Source organism: Leptonychotes weddellii, chromosome 8 (genome assembly GCF_054177405.1).
Source record: "Leptonychotes weddellii isolate Sample4059 chromosome 8, ASM5417740v2, whole genome shotgun sequence".
NCBI lineage: Eukaryota > Metazoa > Chordata > Mammalia > Carnivora > Phocidae > Leptonychotes > Leptonychotes weddellii.
This window is the reverse complement of record NC_138376.1, coordinates 9,936,020-9,958,182: the sequence shown is the minus strand read 5'-3', so window position 1 is coordinate 9,958,182 and position 22,163 is coordinate 9,936,020. Positions and strand designations below refer to the sequence as shown.

The following is a 22,163-nucleotide window of genomic DNA, read 5'->3' as shown; positions in this document are numbered from 1 at the left end:
TTGGAGTTGTGCTCTGTAAAGATGGAGTTGGCATTGGTTGTGAGGATTGCATGAAAGGAAGGGACCCGAGGGCGGGGGGGGGGGGTTCGCCTCAGAAGACTGGAATTGTGGATGGTCACCTGGCCAGAGGTAACCAGGGATGGAGCGTTCCTCGAGGCACTGCAGCTGGGAGGATGAGGGGGTGGGGTGAGAACTGTGGCAGGGGCAGGGTTGGGAGGAGGACTTGGACCAACGGGGAAGGTAGGCAAGAAAAATAGGCTAGGAGAGGCAGAGAGTCAGGCCCGGAGTCAGGCACGGAGGATGGGGGTGGGGAGGTATTCCGGCCCCTTTCCTGTTGCGCCCCTACCGGGATGCTAGGCATCCTGTTGCATTCAGGGCTCAGAGACCCTGTGAGCTAGCCAGCCCCTGTCTGTCTGTCAGTGATTGAGGCAAAGGCATATTTCTCTTTTTTCCTCTCCATGGCTTTGCACAGAGCTACCGTTGTCTTTCTGGACCCCTTCAGTAGAGGCTCGGGTCCAGCACAGGCTAGATGTGATGGGGACGTGCCTGGTTTTCACCATTGTTGAGCATTTCTGCCTTGTCACTGTAACGATTATTTGTCCTGCTTCTTGATTAGGACTGTGTTTAGGGGGCATGCAGACATAGTGGAGGGATGCAACCCTCTTTTTAAGAACTTAGAGTTGGGGCGAGGGGCTTAATACTCTCCTAGTGCAGACTACAAAATGCTGACTTGATTTTAAACCTCAGAGGAGCGAGGTTTCCCCCTGCAGCTGTGGTCCTCAGGAAATCTTGACAGTTGGAAGAGAGCTCTGTATAGGAGTCGGAATACGGATGTTGGCAGAGAGCTGAACTTGCCGTGGACGTTCATGACCCGTGGTGCGTGGCCTGGTTGTGGGACGGTTGTCCCAACTGTGTGTGTGTGTGTGGGGGGGGTTGTTGTTCTTCAGGGTGCCTGGGAGTGACCGAATGGAGTTGGTAACATGCCCTGCTGGGCAGGAGGAACAGTTCCAGTGTGGAGAATGGGAAATGGTTGATGATTTTAGATGTGGAAATGAGATAAAATAGATCAAGTTCAGAATGATGCCTCCAGCCGCTGAACTGTCTGAAATGGAAAGAGGTGACGAGCGTCCAAGGAGCCCAGCCAGGAAATCACCTCTGGGGGGGGCTGGACGTGGGAGCAGAGTGTGGTCCACGTGAGCACAAGGGTGATTTGAAGCAAAGCTGAGCAGGTTTTCACTGCTGCCTGGAGAGCCAAGGCTGGAGGTAATAGAACAGGAATTAAGAAGGGAGGTGATTTGGGGGTAGTTAAGAACTTTATTATCTGCTGAGTTTGCAGGGATGGTGAGAGACAGAACTCCAGAGAACAGACTGGGAATTTATCATCCTGGAGCTGCTCACTGATGCAACCAGAAGGGGTGAGCTTTCTGAGGTAGAATGAAGCCGCAAAGCAGACTTGTGGGGATTTTTTTGTTTGTTCGAATTCTGGAGGAGGTGTTTTCTAGTTGCGCTTTTGGTTTAATAGGAGTCGAGAGTAAATGAACAAAACATGAAATTAAACTCCTCTCAGTTGGTCTCTGTGTCCATGGGATAGAAATATATTTCATTAGGATAGCATCAAAATGGTTCCTTGATATAATTTTTCATTGTCTCACTGTGTGGGGTGGGTGAATTTATCAGTCTTTTAGGGTTTCTGGACCCAATTCCAGCATGGGGGTGAGTGCCCCCCTTTCCCCCACAATACCCAGCAATTCTGGGTCACCAGCAGGGTTCTGAGAATTTAACTCCATTCCAACACTACCTGCATGGAGATCACATCGGATTCCACAGGTTAAGGGCTCAGTCCTGTAAGACTGCTCCTCATCCCCCACCTCAGATGAACCGCCTGTTACATGGGCTTCTTACGCACCAGCTACACATTGCAGGTTCCAACAACCTCTCCCCCTCAGGTTTGATTAGCTTGTTAGAGTGGCTCACAGAACTCAGGGAGACACTTACCTTCACTAGTTTGGTAAAGGATAAGATAAAGGATACAGATCAGCAGCCCTATGGAGAGATCTGGAGGGTGAGGTATGGGGAAAGGGCATTGGAGCTCCATGCCCGCCTGCTCTCTGCATCTCTGTAGGTCTGCCAGCCCAGAAGCTCTTAGAACCCCGTCATTTTGGGGTTTTTATGCAGGTGTCATTACATAGGATTGACCAAGTCATTGACCCTGGCGTCTGGCAGACACCCACACACAAGGACAGATCACCTGATTCCCCCTCCAGAACCTCTTACCTTCCCAGAGGTCGGGGGCGGGGGTGGGCTGAAAGTTCCAGTCCATTGCTTCCATGGTTGGTTCTGCTGGCAACCAGCCCCCATCTTTAAGTACTTCCCAAAGGTCCCTTCACTAAAATAATAAAAGATCTCTGTATCACTCTTGGCGCTTTGGAAATTCCAGGGCTTGGGGAGATAGAGCCAGGAATCGTGGACCAAATACATATTGTTTGTTTTTTGTTTAAGATTTTGTTTATTTGAGAGAGAAGACAGCATGAGTGGGGGAAGGGGCAGCAGGAGAGGATATCCAAATAGACTCTGAGTGTGGAGCCAGACGTGGGGCTCGATCTCACGACCCTGAGATCAGGACCTGAGCTGAAACCAAGAGTCGGATGCTCATCCGACTGAGCCACCCAGGAGCCCCTCAAATCCATATCTTAATGACCAAATATATATTTCTTATAAATCAGACTATGACAGTCCAATCACGTGGATCTGGTGAATTAGTCCCATGTCTGCTTTTGCACGTGTGGTTGGGTCCCCACCTCCTACTTTTCAGCTTGTTTGAACTTGCTGGTTCACTAGGCAGTCTTCTGATTGATCCGCCTTCCAGTGTCCAGAGTTACCCTCCTTCACTGTGTGTGGGGCTCAGTCTCTTTAATTCTCTTTTCACCTGAGCTGCAGAGTGGTGAAGGGGCAGCCGCTGTCTGGTGTCATGTTACGAAGTTTCGTGAAGGGTGGGGGTGAGGGAATTGGCTGACCCTCCCTCCCTATCTGAGGGGAGAGGGTAACAGTTTTGCACTGACCACGGTCACTGCCATTAGGAGTCAAGGAAGATGTGTCTGTATCTACAGGTGCACATCCCTGCACAGATACACACAGGGAGACTTAATTGTTTAAAATGTCAGGAGATTTTACCGTTTTAAATAGTTAACATGTGAGTGAAAATGATATTGTGGCATCTGTAAAAGGGTTTTAAGTGCTCACTTTGGGGATTCACTTGTTGAAATATTCTGGGGTTCTTTTTGTAGAGTCGTGAGTTTTAGGGCTCTTGGACAGGGGCGGTGGGGGGACGGTGTGTGTCATTAGATGCACTGTGGGGTGCCTGAGCTGAGGACCCACATGCCCCTCTCACTGTCTTTTCTGCTTTTCTGTTCTTGTACATGCTCCTCGCTTCCTCCCCGACTGTGCTGGCTTCTCTGGGGGATACAGTGCAAGGTAAAGGGGAACAAGGAGCACGCCCAAACCCACTGGGCTTCATCAGAGCGCTGACTCTACCCTTACTTAAAGCCACTTCCCAAGCTTTCCTTGATGAGGCTTGTAGAAACTAAAAGTTGCAAGGCCCTTTATTTCCTATCTGTGCTAATTCTAAAAATGCTCGTTCTGCGGGTCTACCTCTAATGACTGTTTTCTTCATTCTGGGTCCTCCATACATCTGTCTTGTCTTTAAAGTGTATTTCCCATGTTGTGTATGACAGTATGCTATAATCCATAGTATATATATTTGCTGTCCAGGGAGTGAAGTTTCTTTTAGGGGTGGGGCCCCACTCTGATGTCTCCTGAAGTCATTGACTTACAGTTTTGGTTAGATTGAGTTCATCTGTGATTAACTCAACCCCCACCACCTCCAGTCCTTTGTCTTTTTGGTTATGTCAGTTTTTGAGCTGGGAAGGGATTGGATGCAGTTTCAAAGGTTTGCATTTGGATTCAACCCCAGTAGAGTCCCAGAACCGATCCTAGTGAGAACCCATGGGGCTATGTACCCACCTAAACTTGGGGGAGGGTGATGGAGAGACCACTGCAGGCCCAGGTGATTGGTCCTTGTGTGTGGGTGTCTGCCAGACACCAGTCCCTCCTGCAGTGTCATATTGTCTGAGACCCGGCCTTATTTATGCAGTCTCTCAGTCTGTGGGGTTGCCCATTCCCACACCAGGCACTGATCCCCCGTGGGCATTTTCCTCTGGGATTCCGTTCACCTGCTCTTTAGTAGCCCCGTAGAAAAGTAGGAATTTGTATTATGTCTGAGCTGGTAATGTTGCCATGGACATGGAGACCTTCCACGTCCTTCCATATCCTAAACCAACATGGTTGTTAGTAAAGTTGTTCTACTGTGAGGTGTTCAGAAGACCACACACATCACATAGAAGTACCAAATCAACTCCACTATAATATGTTCTGCAAAATTAGTTTGTGAGTTTTTGGCAAATGTTAACACCCGTGAGTTGGACAAAGATTTTGTTTGCTTATTCCTGAAAATGTATTTGTGGAGGACTTGGAAGGGAGTTCTGGAAATCATTTTTCTGGGGAAGTGCTGAAACACAGAGCCTTACAGAGGGCAGGATCTTGCCACGTTAACCATTTTTTCGGAATTTTATGGAGTTAATTTTTGTGTCCTACATAAAATAAGTTTAACTTAGGAGCGGATGGAAAACATGCATAAGACCTTGTGCTAATTTTTGTGCTTTTGGAAGATAACCCAGATGAATAAGGGATACGACCTTCCCCCCCAAGGGGCTGATGGTATGGGACACTCCCTGTGGAGAATCCATCAGAAACTGAGACATTCAGGCTCTCTCCGCGTGTTTTCCCGAGCACACAGGCTTAATGTCTGGTTCATGGGTGCCTTCCCCCCATCACTGTGTGTTTCTCACTCTCTTCCTGTCGCTCCTGGTGTGGCCCTCTGTCCTATGACTTTGATAACCTTTCCTCACACCCACATTCAAACATCCACGATAGGAAGGGGCCTAGGGAACAAGCAGCCAAGATACTCGAGTGTTTGGACTCTATGAAAAGCGGTGTTTGTAGTTTCTAGTGTATGTTCACCAGACTTTGTGAATTTGTTTTCCCTTTTCAGACATCTGAGTACCAAATCTTTTGTAAGGTCACATGGAAAGAAAATATAACCTGAGATTCCATGTCCGGGAGTCCTCTAATGCGGAGAGCGGGGTGTTCTTTCTCTCCCTGGCCCTCTCCTTCCTGAAGTAAAGCACTTTCCTTGGCAAAGGGTATTCTGTGATCACATTTGCATTTTGGGAAGATGAACTAGGACAGCATTTTGAGGGATGGAGTGTGACAGCTTAGAGGCAAAAATAAAAAGAGACCCCTTAAGGGACTGCTGCCTTTGACCTTTTGTGTTGATGAAACCAGGAGATGCGGCAGGAAGAGAGCTGAGCACAGTGCTTCCAAGCCCGGGCTTCGGACTCTGACCCGCCCGGCTCTCATGTCTACCCGTCCTCTGGCCACAGTTGATAACTGCCTCAGAGCAAGTGTCTTACTATTTCTGAGCCTCAGGCTCCTCATCCGGAAGGTGGGCACGAAGCGAAAGGTCTGGAGGCTCTCTGTTAGTTGCGTATGTAGAAATGGTCCTAGTTAGAGGGTGATTTCTCTAACTTGTTTTGGTAGATGGTCTGACACCCGCTTTTTTGTGTGAAGGTGTGATTTGAGGGCTGTTTTCCACGCATGACAATAAGAACACAAAACTTTTTGGGGGCGCCCGGGTGGCTCAGTTGATTAAGCGTCTGCCTTCGGCTCAGGTCATGATCGCGGGCTCCTGGGATCGAGCCCCGCGTCGGGCTCCCTGCTCCGTGGGGGGGCCTGCTTCTCCCTCTCCCTCTGCAGCTCCCCCTGCTCTGGTGCGCAGGTGGCCTCTGTCTCTCTCTAATACATGAATAAAATTTTCTAAAAAAAACCCAAAACACTAGAGTTTTCAGGACGTGTTTGCCTACATTATCTCTCGATTCTGTCTCCTGTACAAGAGTGACTGTGAAGGGGTTGGGGCAGGTGGTGGTCTTGCTTACGGTGGGGGACATGGAGGATCTGAGCTCTTAGGCCCATCACCGAAGGTGACAGGCAGGTTGCAGCCAAGAGTCAAGGTTTGGGAACCCGCTTGCCCTGCACAGGATTCTGCGTCTGGGGGAGAGGGTGGACGAACACTGGGTTTTGTGAGGGGCAGTCTGTGATGTGGTGGTGGAGTTAGCGTCTAAAAGCCGGCTGCCCCAGCCATGGCCTGCGGTGTAAGGGTCCGCTTGGGTCTCCGCTTGCGCTGTTGCCCGCCTGGCCTTCACGTGCTTGGCCGCCAAATAACGAAAACATACAGGATGGCAGTGCTTCTCTGCGAGGCCAGGGGAAGGGAGGGCGTTGAAGCCAGCTCAGAAACGTCCCCGCCGTTAGCAGTGCTCCTCCAACTTCAGGTGACCCAGAGAGAGGAGTGGTTTTGTTGAAAAAAGAGAAGTCCGAAGGGCCCATAATGTTAAAAAAAAAAGGGGGGGGCGAGGGGAGTCCTCTTTGGAGAAGGCCAGTTTCAACCAGAATTGCAGAGGAACGCGGGGCGCTCTCGTTACCTGGTTAGGTGAGCTGCCTCACCCTGTCCGATCTGTAGCCTCTGGTCTAAAAGGAGGCAGGTGATAAGGAAACAAACCTCTGCCGGGAGTTTATTAAAGCAAGTCCCAGTGATGATTGGGAGTCAGGCCCCAGGCAGGATCCTGGAAGTGAGGATAGTCCTGCAGGCATGATTTTCCACAGTAGAGAAAGGAGCCCTCGGTCCTTGAAGCTCATCACCCAAAAGTGGTACAAGTAAAATGTAGTGATCTTTGGAAATGGAATAAACAGCATTGCACAACTTACCCAGCCATTTCTAGATAATTGGAATTATAATACCAGCTTGCCCATCACATGTTTGTTCTGGGTTGTTGTTTTTTTTTTGGTCCAGTTCCTACAAAGGTCCTTATCAGCATCAAATAGTCACCAGGAGCTCCGTGTCGTGCCTCTTGTAAAGCTCTGCATGGGCTGTGTGTTCCTGGGGTAGGCGTGTGACTTCTCTGATTCCTAATTTCCTCTTCCATGAAACGAGCAGGATAGAGTAGCTTAGCATTCGTTTGTTCATTTCTGTCCCAGCGCAAGGAACAATTTACCGCACGTGTCTTGTGGACAGGACTAGCCACCAGTGGGATCTCTTACAGTGGCCGATGGGCATTGCTGTGTGTGTCAGCCAAAGGACTTTTCCAAGATCCCCTGTTGAGCCAGGTGAAGATCCCTAACTAAAATTCGGACCTGGGCGAGGGCATCCTTACCGTGTGGTCAGGCAGGTCTGCAGAACCGTTGACCATTTTCACACGAGAACACAGAGAGCAAGCTGCTTTCTCGTGGTTCCTAGTGTCGACGTGGTGCTTCTCCCTACTTTGTGTGCCAGGGACGTGCAGGTGTGTGGGGACGGCCGGCAACATCTGTATCCTCCCCTGGGACGGTAACCCTCCCTGAAATGCGGGGAAGTTAATGTGCGGAAAACAAAATGTGGAACGTGAGCACTTTAGTATTGGGGTAGCTTGGCCAAAAGCCCTGATGGGGCTGCGTGTCCAGGAGAACCGTTATATTTGGGCGGTTTTAGCTCAAAGAAACCAGGAAGCAGACTGCTGATGGTGTCCTGCTTTAACTTGTTTCTCCCCAAAATTTGGACCCTCCCTCCCTTCCTTCCCGAGTGAAGCAGAAGGGGTTCCCTATGGAGTAGGCTGCCGCGTAAGGGTCAGGGTGTGTGGCTCAGGGTGTGGAGGCAAGGCGCGGCGAGTGACCCCACGGAAGGTCCCTGGGCTCTCCCCGTGACACCGGGCTGCCGTCAGTGTCCGATTGGGCTTGCCTGTGACCGCACTCCTCCTCCATGGGCACACAGCCCTGTGCCCAGCCACCTCCTGCGAGGGCCCAATGTCCCCAGGCAGATATTTCGTTTTGTAGACATGCTCCCGGACTCTGATGTTCTCATTTCCAGTCCGCTGAGCATCCTCATGGAAATGCATTTGTTTATGAAAATGCATAATCTGATGTGACGTGGACCGCGTCACGTGCATCTGCAGCCCGGGGGTCACGCTCCAGGGTCACAGTAATGACGCCTCCAGCGGCTCCTACCCCGGAGTTTCCAGAACACTCTTCCATCTCCAGGACCTCATATGATCCAAACAAGAGCGCCCTTAAGTAATCCCTATTTGGAAGCAAAACAACACCATCAAAACACGCTCTGGGGATTATTGATGTTACAAGTTGATACTTGAAATGGCTTCGTTTTTGAAAAGTTCTCCTAACTGGTTGGTTTTCTTCCAGTGGGGTGAGTGCGGTAGGCTTAGAGGCATGAATACATTCATTTGGAATGAATTTGCCGTTGGTTTTCCTCAGCCTTGCCGCTGTGGCCAGGCGTCCCTCATCCTCTGCAGAGGGGAACGTGGGGAGAGTCCGTGTTCGCATCAGCCCCGTATGGTCGATTTTTCACAGGGTTTTTTGCACTTTTGAAAAACGGGAGGACTGCGCAGAGCGTCCTTCCTTTTCGTGAAGAGGGACATTTCTCAGAAGACGTTTTAAACGACGTGTCATTGGACTCCCAGCTGGAAAGATTTAATTGCTTTTGGATTCACACCGGGGGCCTGTTGTGCGAGGGCCAGAACACAGTCATTTGGATGAGTTTACCAGAGTTCTGCCTTGGAGGTGCACCCCGCTTGCTCTGTGTGTGCGCAGGGCAGGGTGGGGGTCTCACCGCAGCCGTGGGAAGCCGGGAGATGTTCTCTCCAGCCCACAGATGCTTCTTCCTTCGTGGGGTCTCCTCTTCACCTTTTTCCCACCTCTGGCAGCTTCATTTTTTTGTTTTGTTTTGTTTTTCTCCTCTTGAGGCAAGTGAATTTTCCCAAAAGTTGGACTGTGGGCTGGGAGTATGTTTTTGAAAAGAAGTAGTACATGTAATGTTGGGTCAGGAGATCTGTTGGCTCGCCGTCCTCCACTTCTGTATTTGGGGCCACTTGGTGTAGTGATTTGCAAGCACCACACGGGCTCTTGTCTTCCCCATGATGGTTGCAACCTTTTCTTTGTTCTTGTTTTCTTATCCCTAAAGAAGAACAGGAGTGCGGGGCGCCTGGGTGGCTCCGTTGGTAAAGCGTCTGCCTTCAGCTCAGGTCATGATCCCGGAGTCCTGGGATCAAGTCCCGCATCGGGCTCCCTGCTCAGCGGGGAGTCTGCTTCTCCCTCTCTCTGCTTCTTCCCCTGCTTGTGCTCTTTGTCAAATAAATAAATAAAATCTTAACAACAACGGAAGAATTGGGTACCCTTTTCAAAGATTTTATGAGCGTGCATGTGTCTGTGTGGCTGGTACAAAGTGCAGTATTCCACGCAGGGCCTTAGGGGACCCCCACCCACACACACACGCTTAGGACGGTGGGCTGACCCCTCTTCTAATTCAGTGTGGGGATGTCTCTTCCTGGTCATGGTAGAGCCGCTCCGCTCCGGGCTGAGGGGCTTACACAGATTTCAGTGACAGTCGATTGGGACCGGCTTCTGGCTCAGATGCCTTCCTAATCAGCTGTCCGTGGGCCAGTTACTTAAACCCCCGAAACCTCCCTTTCCCCCATTTGTAAACAGCTGATAACAAGTGGCTTTTTCAGTTGGGGTCGGAGAGGGGAGGTTGTGAAGTGGCCGCCGATGGGCACGTAGTGTTTCATCTTGGGGCGATGAAAACATTTTAAACTTGAATTGTGGCCATGGTCTGAATATGCAAAGATCCCCGCGATTGGTAGGTACGCTTCAAATGGGCAAATTACACGACGTATGAATTATAGCTTATTAAAGATAAAAATCTGTTAGGGCTGAATGACAGATGCCCTTAGCGCTGTGCCTGACGTTTTTCTTAAAAAGTGGATGCTGGCTGCTGTCCTCTAACTGGAGTCACACCCCATGACGCTTCTAAAGAATTAGAACACCCTGCAGTTCTGAAAAAAGGAATATATTCTATTAGATTTTCAGAGTCTTTAATCAGTTTTGTTGTCCCAAAATTGTCTGGCATGTGTTTATATGCTACGCATTGTAAATTGAATTGCTGAGCTCTTTGCCAAACTGCCCAGTATTTAATACTTTCCATTAATTTCATCTGGCCTGTCTTCAGGGGAGCCTTTAGTTGGGAAGATGTGCTGTGTCCAGATACTGCAAAATGTGCACGTAGGATTTTTGACAGCCCTTTGTTTCCTGGCTGGAGGGCAGGTGGAGGTGTTTGTGATGTAGTAGCCGCCCCATGATATTTATTTGGAGAGTGTTGAAAGCGGTCCTTATCACAGTGCCAATATTCCTATATTTAGTTTCTCTGTACTGATATTTTTATTCTGAAAATTACCAGTTCTGTAACTTGTGCACTTGATTATGTGGGGAGCCTTCCAAATGCACTCCTGTGCACATTTCCAACGTGTGTTTCTCCCAGTGCACTGTGAATACTTACAGATGCCTTGTTCAGATCCAAACGTGGGCCAGAAATCTTACAATTTACTTCACATGTGGTCGGCCTTTTAGAATTCATCCCCTTGAATATAGATTTTTTTTTGAAACCCCAGACGGCAAAAACACTGCAGTCATTTGTTTTTCAAGAGTTAATGCACACCCCTTCTGAGCATAACCCATAGTTCTGTGCCCTTTGTCTTGTTTCTTGAGAGTGATAAAGCATGAAATCCCTCTCGGCCCACTGCCTACTGGCCCAAAAGGCCACTTGCCCAGATGTCCCTCCCCAGGCCCTGCTCTGGCACATTCGAGAATGCAAATATCTTAGAGCCCACTAATGTGGGCACAGGCCCGGGGAGCTGGTCACCGTCCTACTCCGTCTCGTCCTGTCTTCAGCTCCGTTGGGGGCCGAGCAGGCCAAGAAACCATTTTTCAGTGACAAAAGCCATTCATCTTGACTTACGGTCTTTTTGTTGTTAAAAGGTCCTGTGCCCTTTTAAACTCCGGTATCTGAAGTTACTAGGAACATATGCAAGAAACATGTTTAAATGGCAAATCCGTCCAGCCCCGTTATTGTACATCACTGCACATAACATGTATTTACATTTTTAGATCCTGGGACAGTGGCAACCAAATTTCGATGATAGAAAAATGTTCTAGGACTGAAATTCTGTTAAGTTCACACGTAGAAAATTAATTTGCCTTTTTATTAATCCTTTTTAATGCATTTTTTTCCTGTTACATATTTTATTTATTTGAGAGAGCTCTATAGAGAGAGCAGGGAGCAGGGTGGGAGGGGCAGAGGGAGAGGGAGAAGCAGACTCCCCGCTGAGCAGGGAGCCCAATGCGGGGCTGGATCCCAGGATCCCACGATCATGACCTGAGCCGAAGGCAGACGCTTAGCCAGCTGAGCCACCCAGGTGCCCCTCTTCCCTGTTTTATATGTATAATCAAAGTGGTAGGATTTCAGTGTGTAGAAATGCCAGAGGGGTTTCGCAAACACCTTGTAAACCCGTAGAGCTTGCTCGCGATGCTGCAGGTCGGGGTGCACGGAGGCTGCGGTAGGTGTCCCACCTCGTGTTGCGGCCGGGCACTGGGTCCTGGTGTGCGTGAGCCATGCCGTGAGGTTATTATAATGGGACTTGCGCTGACCCAAACGTGTCCTCTCTGCCTTCCCTGGCGGACCAGTGCCCGCCGCTAAGCCCGGGGAGCGGTTTCTGCCCAGGGCAAACCGGGTCACAGCACTCACACACGCTGCATGAAAATCCTTTTGAACTGTTGGTACAAGGTTGGCAGACATTCCATTGTTTTCAGACAATAGTGACTCAAAGTTGAACTGGCTCCAGGGAGCGAGCGCAGCTTTTGTACAGTAACAAGGATTTAATGCCAGCCAGTTGATGGAGTCTGTCTTCCCCAAGTCGGGACGCCTTGTAATGACATGACGCTTACATTTAAATAACTGGCTCCAGATCAGAAACTTGGCGCGCTTCTCTTTTCCTCTCCGTCACACACTCTTCTTTATTTACAGGGATTCTCTTTTTGTCCCTTCGATTTGTTTTGGGGGTGGGACAGGGAGCGGGTCTTATTTTATGGAATTTTGGGGTCGGTCCAGCCTTTGGGCCTTGGGTTCATTCCTGCCTCCTTGTCTTTGTGCGTCTGCTAGCAGACCTTGCAGCCCAGCTTCCCGTGATGGCTGCTGTTCGTATTTCTGTCTTTCAAGGAAGCGAAGGCTTCAGAACCCCCTTAGCTCAGGTCCGACACGGAGGCATCTCAGGGGGTCCTGGAACTTCTGTCCGATGCCACGTGGGGACTTCTCTCTCCTAGTCCCTTTATAAAAAATAAACCACATCTGGATGACATGCTGGTGTTCTGATGAGGTGCCTTCATTTGCACAAATAATCAGGGTTGGGGCATCTGGTTCTGGGACGGGCACGGAGACGGGCCCACATGGACGTACGTCCTCGCCGGCTCTGTTCCAGGGGGCATTACTGCTTTCATATGTGGCCCTTGTCTTCGCTATTACAGCAGGACCTTCGAAGAAGCCGAGCCGGCGCCTCTTTGCCGACCTCCTTCCTCTGAAGAACGCACAGCATTTTATGTACTTTATTGTAAATACTTGAGCTTTTCCTGGAGGGCAGATAAGAGGAGGCAGCTGGTTTTGTGGTTCAGGGAATGGGGGCACAGATGTGTTTGGTGATCTGGGAACGAAAAGTCAAAACGAAGCTGAGCACATCCCCTATGAGAGGCCGTGGATGTGGGGAGGGTTTTAAAGACCTTATGGTCCGCTTTCCATGGGCTGCCTTCTGGACCTCCCCCAGGAACCTGCTCGTGAGCAGCTGTGGGCATTGGGCTTCTGTGGGGCACGGCGTTAAGTATGAGCTCCCTGAAGCTATAAATGTGAGCCTCCTCCTCGGGACGTATAGCTTTTTCCAGCTTCCCCACGATTGTGGGATTGCTGGAGAGAGGTTTCTGAAGTAACTTGCCTTGCCTGATTTCCTTTTCATCCCTTATTGGGAGCAACTCTGCGCTTTTCAGGCACGAAGTGACCCTAAATCAAAATATCAGCCTTTGGATATAAAGATTTTGCTTGCCGTGGTGTGAAAACACTTGTCTATAGGCCATTTAACCTTCAGAGTATGTGTATACAAATCAATATATTTGTCTCTGTTCATTAACATAAAGCTATTTGTATCTGAGTACAATACAATTTCCTAATACAGTTCACCGTGATAAATGCTTTTTTTTTCTCCCCTTGAAGAAACGAGTCCAATTATTCCTTTTAATTAGGGAGAGCGTGCGTAGTCCTCCATCCGTCTCTCTCTCTCTTTCTCTTTCTGTCTCTTATGTTCACAGTGTTTAGTCTTTCCCTGTGAGAGTGAATGTTTTTTTTTTTCCTTTCTCCTTCTCGAGAATCTTACAGATTAAGACAAAAGATAATTACTTGGAGGGGTAAAACTGGCAGGTTCCCACGACACTTAAAATTAATGAGCTGTTGAGGACAAAATATACCTTGTCTCTGGCTCCGTTGTCCCCCACTCCCCGCCCCATCCCCCCCTTTCTTCCCATTTAACACATGATTTGACTTTTTGGCTGTGTTTGCCATTTGGGTATACGGCTGCTGTAAAATAGCGAGTGGTTACAGAAAGTGGATTCATTGCAAAGCCATCTCTTTGTTTGCGTTTCAACCTTAATTTCATCCAGTTTTTAATTTTTGTACTTCTGAACGCTTTCTCTTCTTCCAATGATCTGATCAAAACAGTCTGCAGAAGGATGCTGTTCTGCGGTTCCCAGGGCAGCCGTCTGGCTTAGGAGGTCCATGGCTCATGCCTTCCTGCCTGGGATCCTGGTACCCCCCACCCCGCTTCCAGAACCGTTTTCCCAAAGGAGCCGCTTTCACGCTCCTTGGCAGCTGGATAGTGCCAGAGAAGTGCATCCCGAGTCAGGTGCAGATAATGCTGATGCGGGATCTGGTTTTTTCCAGATCTCAGAAAGCGCTCGCTGGCTAACCTAATGGTGCCGCTCTTCACGCATTTTCCTTGAGGTCCCCGTGGAGCAGCTGGGTTGTCCGTGGTTCGTATGGAAAGGAGTGGAATGAACTACATCTCTGGCCCATGCCAGTGTGGTGATCCTGACAAGCCAGCGTTTGGCCAGTGCTGGCTTCACGGCCTGCTCGCCCCTTTCTCGATGAATCTTCTCTCTCTCTGATTCCTCCAAGCAGCCCCACGAGGTAGTAAATGGGGAACTAAAGCTTGGACAGGTGCTAGCCCAAGGTCACATAGCACATGATTCTTGGACTCAAATTTAGGCAGCTTCCTCTCAGAGCCTGAGATTTTTGGGGGTTCGGAGATCTAGACCTAAGTACAGGGTCCACCAAATCTCTGGAAACCATGATGGAGCTAACGATGGAGAAAGATGCTCCAGCCTAGCGATGTCTGGGTTCTTGGTTTTGAGACCCCTTTCTACTCAGGGACCCCCAAAGGATTGTATTTATGGGTATTTACCATATGAAAATTGAAAGTGAGGAGATTTTAAAATATTTTTAAGGCTTCTGTTTATTTTTTAAAGCTTATGTTTAGTAATCTCTACACCCAACATGGGGCTTGAATTCCCGACCCCGAGATCAAGAGTCATATGCTCTTGTGACTGAGCCAGCCAGGCTCCCCTAAAGTATTTATTATTTTTATAAAAAGTAACTATATTCCAAACCCCAGAAGTTACAGCTGGGAAGAGTTGTATTGTTTTGCATTTTTGCAAATCTCTTTAAGATCTGGCTTAGTAGAAGACAACTAGGTTCTACTGTTTTTGTAAGCCGTCTCCTGCAGTACCTAGTTTCAGGTGATGTCTACGAAGAAAATCCGTCCCAGACGAAAATATAGTCGGAAAAGGGAGGAATTTGGGGGGATGATTTTATCCTTTGGTATCACACCCAGACTCAACCAGTGGTAGTTTCCTGAAGGTTGGTTGGTACAGCAGTCTGAACCGGTCCAGTGAACCTTTCATGCTCTGTTACATGAAAATCCATCAGTTTGCCTTGGGCTTTGAATGGATCTCTTACCCTTGCACAATTTTGTCACATTTCGTGTTGATCATTTGAAAATAATGCTTCACCAAGTACCTCTTCCAGTTGTCAGCACCTTCACTAAACATGGTCGAATAGTCCTGCATGTCCCCTGGCCTCGCCAGAGAAGGCTTTCCATGTGGAAAGGCGCTGGAACTCGGTGGCAGAGAAAGCTGTCCCACGGCTGTAATTTTTGCCCAAAATCCACTGAATTCCATTCCTGGCAGCAAAAGCTATTTGTTATTTTTCGTGGCAGGATCATTAGATTCATCTTTGAGAAAAACAGTGGCCAAACCACTACATCAGTCCTTTCCGATGAAAACAGTGTTCCATGCAGACAGCTAGCTTTGCATCCTAAACCATCACACTGCGTCGCCTTTCCCTGGAAATAAGCTCCGTTGATGTGCACCAGAAGTGCTTCACGTGTATTTGCCATTTTGTCACACAAAGCATGGACACCCAGGGGTCAGGATTTAGTACCTGTAACCATTTTAGTACCTGCTTTATTGCTCCCAGAGATGAGAACTGGCTTTCCTTTCCTGCCTTCTTTTTAACTGGTAGTAACTGGTAAGGATGTATACAATACTTAGGAGTGTGGTTTGCTGTGTCTGCACTGATTTGTGCTCAGGCACCAGCAGTTTTGCCCGGTGGTTGTTGTTTTTAAGAGTGAGCGTCGTGAGAGGGTGAGGGGTGGAGGGGCAGAGGGAGAGAGAGAATCTTAAGCAGGCTCCACGCCCAGCATGGAGCTCAGCACAGAGCTCCCTGCAGGGCTCAATCTCACGACCCTGAGATCATGACCTGAGCCGAAATCAGGAGTTGGACGCTTAACCCCGAGCCCCCCCCCATGCCAAGTGCCCCCCCCTTTAAAAAACTAATAGTTGTATTGAGATACGATTCACAAATCCTAGCATTTATCTAAAATGTACAGTTCAGTAGTTTTTCGTATATTGAGTTGTGCAGACATCCCCACAGTCAACTTTGGGGGGTGTTTCATCACGTTCCCCCTGGAAAACCTTGTTCCCATCAGCAGTCATTCCCAGTTTCCTGAAACCTCCCCAGCCACTGGCGACCATGCATCTGCTTCCCGGCTCTCTGTTTGGGTCTGTCTGGTGATTTCATATGAACGAGCTCCTACGATATGTGACCTTTTGTCATTAACTTCTTTCTTTTTTTTTTTTTCTTTTTATAAAGATTTTATTTATTTATTTGCGAGAGAGAGAATGAGAGAGAGCATGAGAGGGAGGAGGGTCAGAGGGAGAAGCAGACTCCCTGCCGAGCAGGGAGCCCGATGCGGGACTCGATCCAGGGACTCCAGGATCATGACCTGAGCCGAAAGCAGTCGCTTAACCAACTGAGCCACCCAGGCGCCCTGTCATTAACTTCTTTCACTTACTATAGTGTTTTCTAGACCCTTCACACTGGTGCACGTGTGAGTCCTTGATTCCTTTTTTTAAGGATGGATAATACCCTGTTTTGTTTATCTAAATACCAGTTGACGAAACCTTTGGGTTTCCCCCCAGTTTTTAATTATTAATTGTGCCTCAAACATTTATAGACAAGTTTTTATGTGGAGATAAATATTTGAAGATTTGTTTATTTTAAAGAGAGCATGGGTACACGATTGGGGGAGGGGCAGACAGAGAATCTTTTTTGAGATTTTATTTGAGAGACTGGGCGGGAGAGAAGAGAGCACAAGTTGGAGGAGGGGAGGAGGCAGAGGGAGAAGCCGACTACCAGCTGAGCAGGGAGCCCGATGCAGGACTCGATCCCAGGACCCTGGGATCATGACCTGAGCTGAAGGCAGCGCTTACCCGACTGAGCCACCCAGGCGCCCCCCGGAGAGAGAATCTTGAGCCAGCTCCCCACTCAGCACAGAGCCCGACGCCCGGCTCCATCTCAAGATCCTTAGATCATGACCTGAGCCAGAACCAAGAGTCAGGCACCTCAGTGTGGACATATATTTCATTTCTCCTGTGTACATACCAGGGAGTGGAATTGCTGGGTCACATGGTAACTCTGTTTAACTTTTGGAACTTCTGGCCTGTTTTCCAAAGTGGCTGCAACATCCTACATCCCCACCGGTGAATGAGGGTTAGAATTTCTCTGAGTCCTCACCAGCACTCCCCATTATCTGTCTTTGGAGGACGGCTATCCTAGTGGTTGTGAAGTGGCTGGTGTCTCATGGTGGTTTTGATCAGCATTCCCCTGATGCTGATCCACTTTCTCTTTGTACCATTCCTGAAATCATCACGGTGAGAAAGGCAAATAAGGATCTTGGTACAATGACAAAAATAATTTTGACCCAGGGAATCCTCCGAAAGGGTCTCTTATCCCCCCAGGGGGTCAAGTTGCTCATTAAACCAGTAGAAAAATACCAGATGTGTTTTCAGCATTGATTTCTTCTTGCCCGGGCTGGGCATCAGCAACACGTCTTTTTCCCATGAAACAGAGCTCTGCCCAGGCCAGCCCCTTGTCCATATCAAAGCCCTTCTTCATGCTTCTCCGGGCAGGGAGGACAGAAAGCAAGAGGAGGGCTTGCCAGGTGGTCTGACTCCTTAGTTGTCTGAGCCGGTCCTTCTGAACGCACACTGAGGAAGTTTCCCAAACCTCCATGCATGGAGCATGCGTTCTCCCCATTCTACTGAGGAGCAAATAAACTTGCCAGGTTGCAAGGGAATTGAGCTGCTACATAACACAGTGTTACAAATGAGAACAGACCCATCGGAGCACATCTCTTTAACCGAATGAAGGGAAGTAATTACAGAACTGACAAAGCGCAGAGGAGTATGGAATATTTGAGATTAAAAAAAAAAAAGAAAAACCCAAACGAGCCAGCTTCCCGTGCTGTTTTCAGTAAAGAAGCCATGTTCACTGCTCTAGAAAATGGGTGAACGGTCAAGAATTGCCTAGATCCATGTTCCTTAGCTTGAGTTTTAATCACACCGAACTATGGCTTCTTACGGATGTTGCTTTTAATTTGTCTTGAAAGTAAGCACAGACGCTGTCGGCGTGATCGATGGGCTCTGACAAAGCGCAGTTACTGACACTTAGAATAAATGCCTGTCATTCGCGGCTCTCCAGTTTCCCTGTAATAGAGAGCATCCAGGAGCACCTCCCACAATGCTCTATCATACACCGTATTTTTGATGCGCAGGGTCTTTCACTGCAGGATTGAAACTCTGTTTAGAATAGGCAGTCACTGGTGCTGGGAGGAACTTCCGAGATCGAGGTTCTCAGCCAGTCCGGGCAGGAGAAACATAAACGTCTGTTCTGTCATCTGCCTGCTTGTAACTAAGTGGACTAAAGACCGTGTAAATATTGGGATCAGAAAACAATCAGGAGGAAACGTGGAGGGCTCTCTTAGCATTTGGAAATACGGGTGGGCTTTCTAAGCATAAACACAAAGACAGATTTTTTTTAAAAAAAAAATGGGTTAGGGGATGCCTGGGTGGCTCAGCGGGTTAAGCGTCTGCCTTCAGCTCAGGTCATGATCCTGGGGTCCTGGGATCGAGGCCCGCATCGGGCTCCCTGCTCAGCGGGGAGTCTGCTTCTCCCTCTCCCTCTGCCTCTCTCCCTGCTTGTGCATTCTCTCTCTCTCTCTCACAAATAAATCTTAAATTTAAAAATAGGTTAGCAGATTTAGCCTCACAATAGATGGGAAAGCAAATGACAGAGAAAAGGAAAATACTTGCAACCTCTGAGGCATCACAGTCCTTTAAAGGACACAACGGAGGTGAAAGAGAAAGTTCAGGGAGCTGGAGGTGGCTGTCCTCAGAAGAGAGGCTTCGTTGGTTTTGAGTTCACGGAAGGGGGCCGGGGGTGGAGGGGCAAGAGGCTTCTTCACGCCAGCAGGAGGAGGCTCCCACTGAGAGGAGTGGCCAGGCCCGTGGTACCCTGTGTCTGGAATTCTGCACAGCCCAGTCGGGGCAGAGAGCAGGTGCCCGAGGGCGGTGGGGGGACCTGTAAAGCTGGCCTTTGTCAAGCCCTTCACAAAGGACAGGTGTGAGGGCTCCACGGAGCGTCCCTGCCTGTCCCACCTTTCTCCTTCCCCTGAAGGAAGAGACCAGCCACCACCACCGCTGGGATGGTTGAGGGGAGGGGAGCCCTGTGCTGAGGGAAGAACAGGTGGGAACGGCTCACAGGTTCCGGGGAGAGTGGCCGGACCTATGGGTCTGTGATCGTCAGCCTCAGCTGTAACGCAGAGGAGGGGACTCACGACAGGAACCGAATCGGCGTTTCCTGTAAAGATGCTGAGCATAGTGCCGTCCTCTTCTGAACTGCCTTGGTGGGTGGCCTCCAGGGGGTCGGGGAGGGGGTGGGCCTGGGAGGCGGGCAGCCGACTTCAGCAAGCACTCCCCTTCTCCCCCTGTTCTGTTGGCTTCATCTGTAAAATGGGCATGTTGACCACATCCTGCCGGCCCCTTCGGATTCTAAGGCTGGGCGTGGTCCACTGCTTGAGCGAGTTAGCCGATTCTTCTGGAATAGAATCGGGTCTGGCTGCCACTGACCGGCTCTCTCCCCTCTGGTCGCCTTCAGGGCGCGTACAGGAGCTGCGTCTCTGACCCGTATCTTTGGGCAGATCCTCAGTCTCCCGATGCATGACTTTACATCTGAGAAGATACAATCCAGATCTCCTGCGTCTTCATACGCGGGGCGGTCCTTTTCTCGGGATGTGCCCGTTTGTGTTCATTTCTTCGATTTAATTTCTCTTTTTGTTTAAGGTGTGATGTTGATATTCTGAGGGCTGCTGGGTTTTGTTTTGTTTCGGTAGGGGTTGTTAAAAATAGATTTTTCAAGCGTTTCAACCACAGCAAATAATTCTTTGGATATGCTTCAAATGGTTTTTGTCTCAGGGCCTGGGATTATTCCCGGTTTTTACGTTGGGGGTGGGGGGGAAGGTGGTGTTTTGACTTGGGGTCGCCCTCGGGCGTGGATGGGACTCGAAGGCCGTCCAGAATGCTTTCTTTCCCTTTGACATCAGGGCCTTTGGCACTCACTCGATGGTAACAATCCCTGATGTAGTGACCTCGTTCTCTCTCCTTCCTTTCTAGTTTTCAATGGTTCCAGCAGGTCATCACGGGAGAAAGAACCTGTTCAAAAACACAAAAGCAAAGAGGCCACTCCCGGGAAGGAGAAGCACAGCGATCACCGGGCTGACAGCCGGAGGGAACAGGGCTCAGCGGCCCCCCCCCCAGCAGCCCCGTCCACGGGCTCCTCGGCCAAGGGGCTCGCTGCTAACCACCACCACCCCCCTCTGCATCGGTCGGCTCAGGACTTACGGAAACAGGTAAAGCCCGGCCCTGCTACGCAGGTGACCCCGCTCTGGCCCCCAGGCTGCCTGCCAGATGCCACCTCCCATGTCACCAGCGTAACTGAAGGGGACATGGGAGCTGGAGCCTCACGAACTCCGTAATGAGAGGGCTCACACCGCAGGAGGGTGGTGCTCAGAGGTAGGACGGGGAGGGAAAGCTTGCCTTTGCAGAGAGGGGTTTGTGTGCGTGCCCCTCCTCTGAACGTCCGTCGGCTGGTCTGGTGGTATGTTCACATTCAGCCCTGGAGCTCACCCTGGGGTCCTGTGGTTGGCGATGGACAAAGGGAACTTGCCTCCTGCATTACCCCGCTTCCACCCCCGTGTCCCGGGCGCCAGATGAGTTAGAGTCCTCTTGCTCTCCGGTTGAGCCCAGAGAAGCTACACCTTGGAAACGGGCCAGCAGACTGCCCAGCGCTGTCCGGGGACAATCCTGGACCGCTTCCCTGTTCTTCGTAACGTGACAGGTTAGCATCTCTTCCGGGACTGAGGAGCAGAGGATGAGCCTGGGTGCTCACCGCTGAGCAGCCCCCTGCCGGATCAGCCCGGTGCAGCTACATCTAGCTCTCCAGCCCCACCTCCCCCTGTCCCCCTTTCGGGGTCGCACTAGGTAACACGGATCCTGTCGGGAAACTCTCAAGAATGGCCTCAGGCTCAGCCACTCCTGTTCCCATCTTTGGGCAGTGATTTCTCAGAGCCCCGGGAGGCTTGGTCAGGAGACAGGCAGGTGTCTGGAGGCACACAGTGGAAGGGCTGTGTTCCCCGGCCGGTGGCATTTCCACTGACCCCTCTGCTCCTTTCTTGCCTCATTTTAAAGTCACGTAGCCTTAGGGATCGCAGATGAGCTCTCCTCACGGGGTATTTATGACCCAGAGCTAACCTTTTCCCCAGAATAGACCAGAGACTGACTGTAATCTTTAAAGATCGAGTCAGGGCAAGGACGGAGGAGATTTCCTGAGCGGCAGTGTTCTAGAAAGACTACGAGATGGCGGGGACACAGTGGAATTTCTCCCTTTGTGGAGCTGCTCTTTACGTACGGCCTTTCTTGTTCTTGGTGATAGCACGATTTCTCCCTGAATATGTGTATTCGTATTGTGTATTCGTGTGCATACGCATGGGAGTGCGCGTGTGTGTACACATATACGTTACTAGTTTTACCCTTAGTGTTTAGAGGTGATTCAGCTGTTCGGGTGGGGTGGGGTGAACAAGGCAAGAGTCCTCATGTTGGCGTTTCCAGGGTCCTCACATACCTCTTCATCCTCAGCCCTGTTATCTTGAGATCGAGTAAGTAGTTGCAGCGTATTCCCGTAACACAGGCCTCACGGTTTTCCTAGAGAGCACAACCGCGAGTGATTGTGGGATTAACTGGCCTCCCGGGTCCCTGCTGGAGGCCCAGTTCTCGGGACCAGGAGGCACCACACCTGTGTGTTTTTGGCAAATCATCCCTGCTCCCTTTCCAGAGAGTTGGCCTGAAAGACACTTGCGCACAGTCCTCCTACAGGTGTTCTGCTCATGAAAGAGAAGAATCAAGAAGGGACCTCCAGAGTAAGGGGAGCTTGCATCTGTGGGGCAGGACTGACGGGCTTGCAAGTGGCCGGAGTAAGGGATGAATAGGACTTGATGTTCAGGCGGAATCATGATCGCGCACGTGCACGCACACACACACACCCACCCACACGCACGTGCACCCACCCACATGCACACACGCATACCCCCACACACGCACACCCCCACGCACGCACACACCCCACGCACACCCACACATGCACACGCATGCACACCCACCCACGCGCACGCACACACGTACGCACA

The 22,163-nt window shown here is 50.0% G+C and overlaps 1 protein-coding gene across 4 annotated transcripts in view; it reads left to right on the top strand.

The window, feature by feature from the left end:
- JARID2 (jumonji and AT-rich interaction domain containing 2) overlaps positions 1-22,163 on the top strand; it is a 153,719-nt gene that overhangs the window by 102,597 nt on the left and 28,959 nt on the right. For all 4 annotated transcript variants that reach the window (XM_081827650.1, XM_081827652.1, XM_081827651.1 and 1 more), the window contains one exon: positions 20,095-20,330. In XM_081827650.1, coding sequence (XP_081683776.1) covers positions 20,095-20,330 — 236 coding nt within the window. The remainder of the gene's footprint in view (positions 1-20,094; positions 20,331-22,163) is intronic.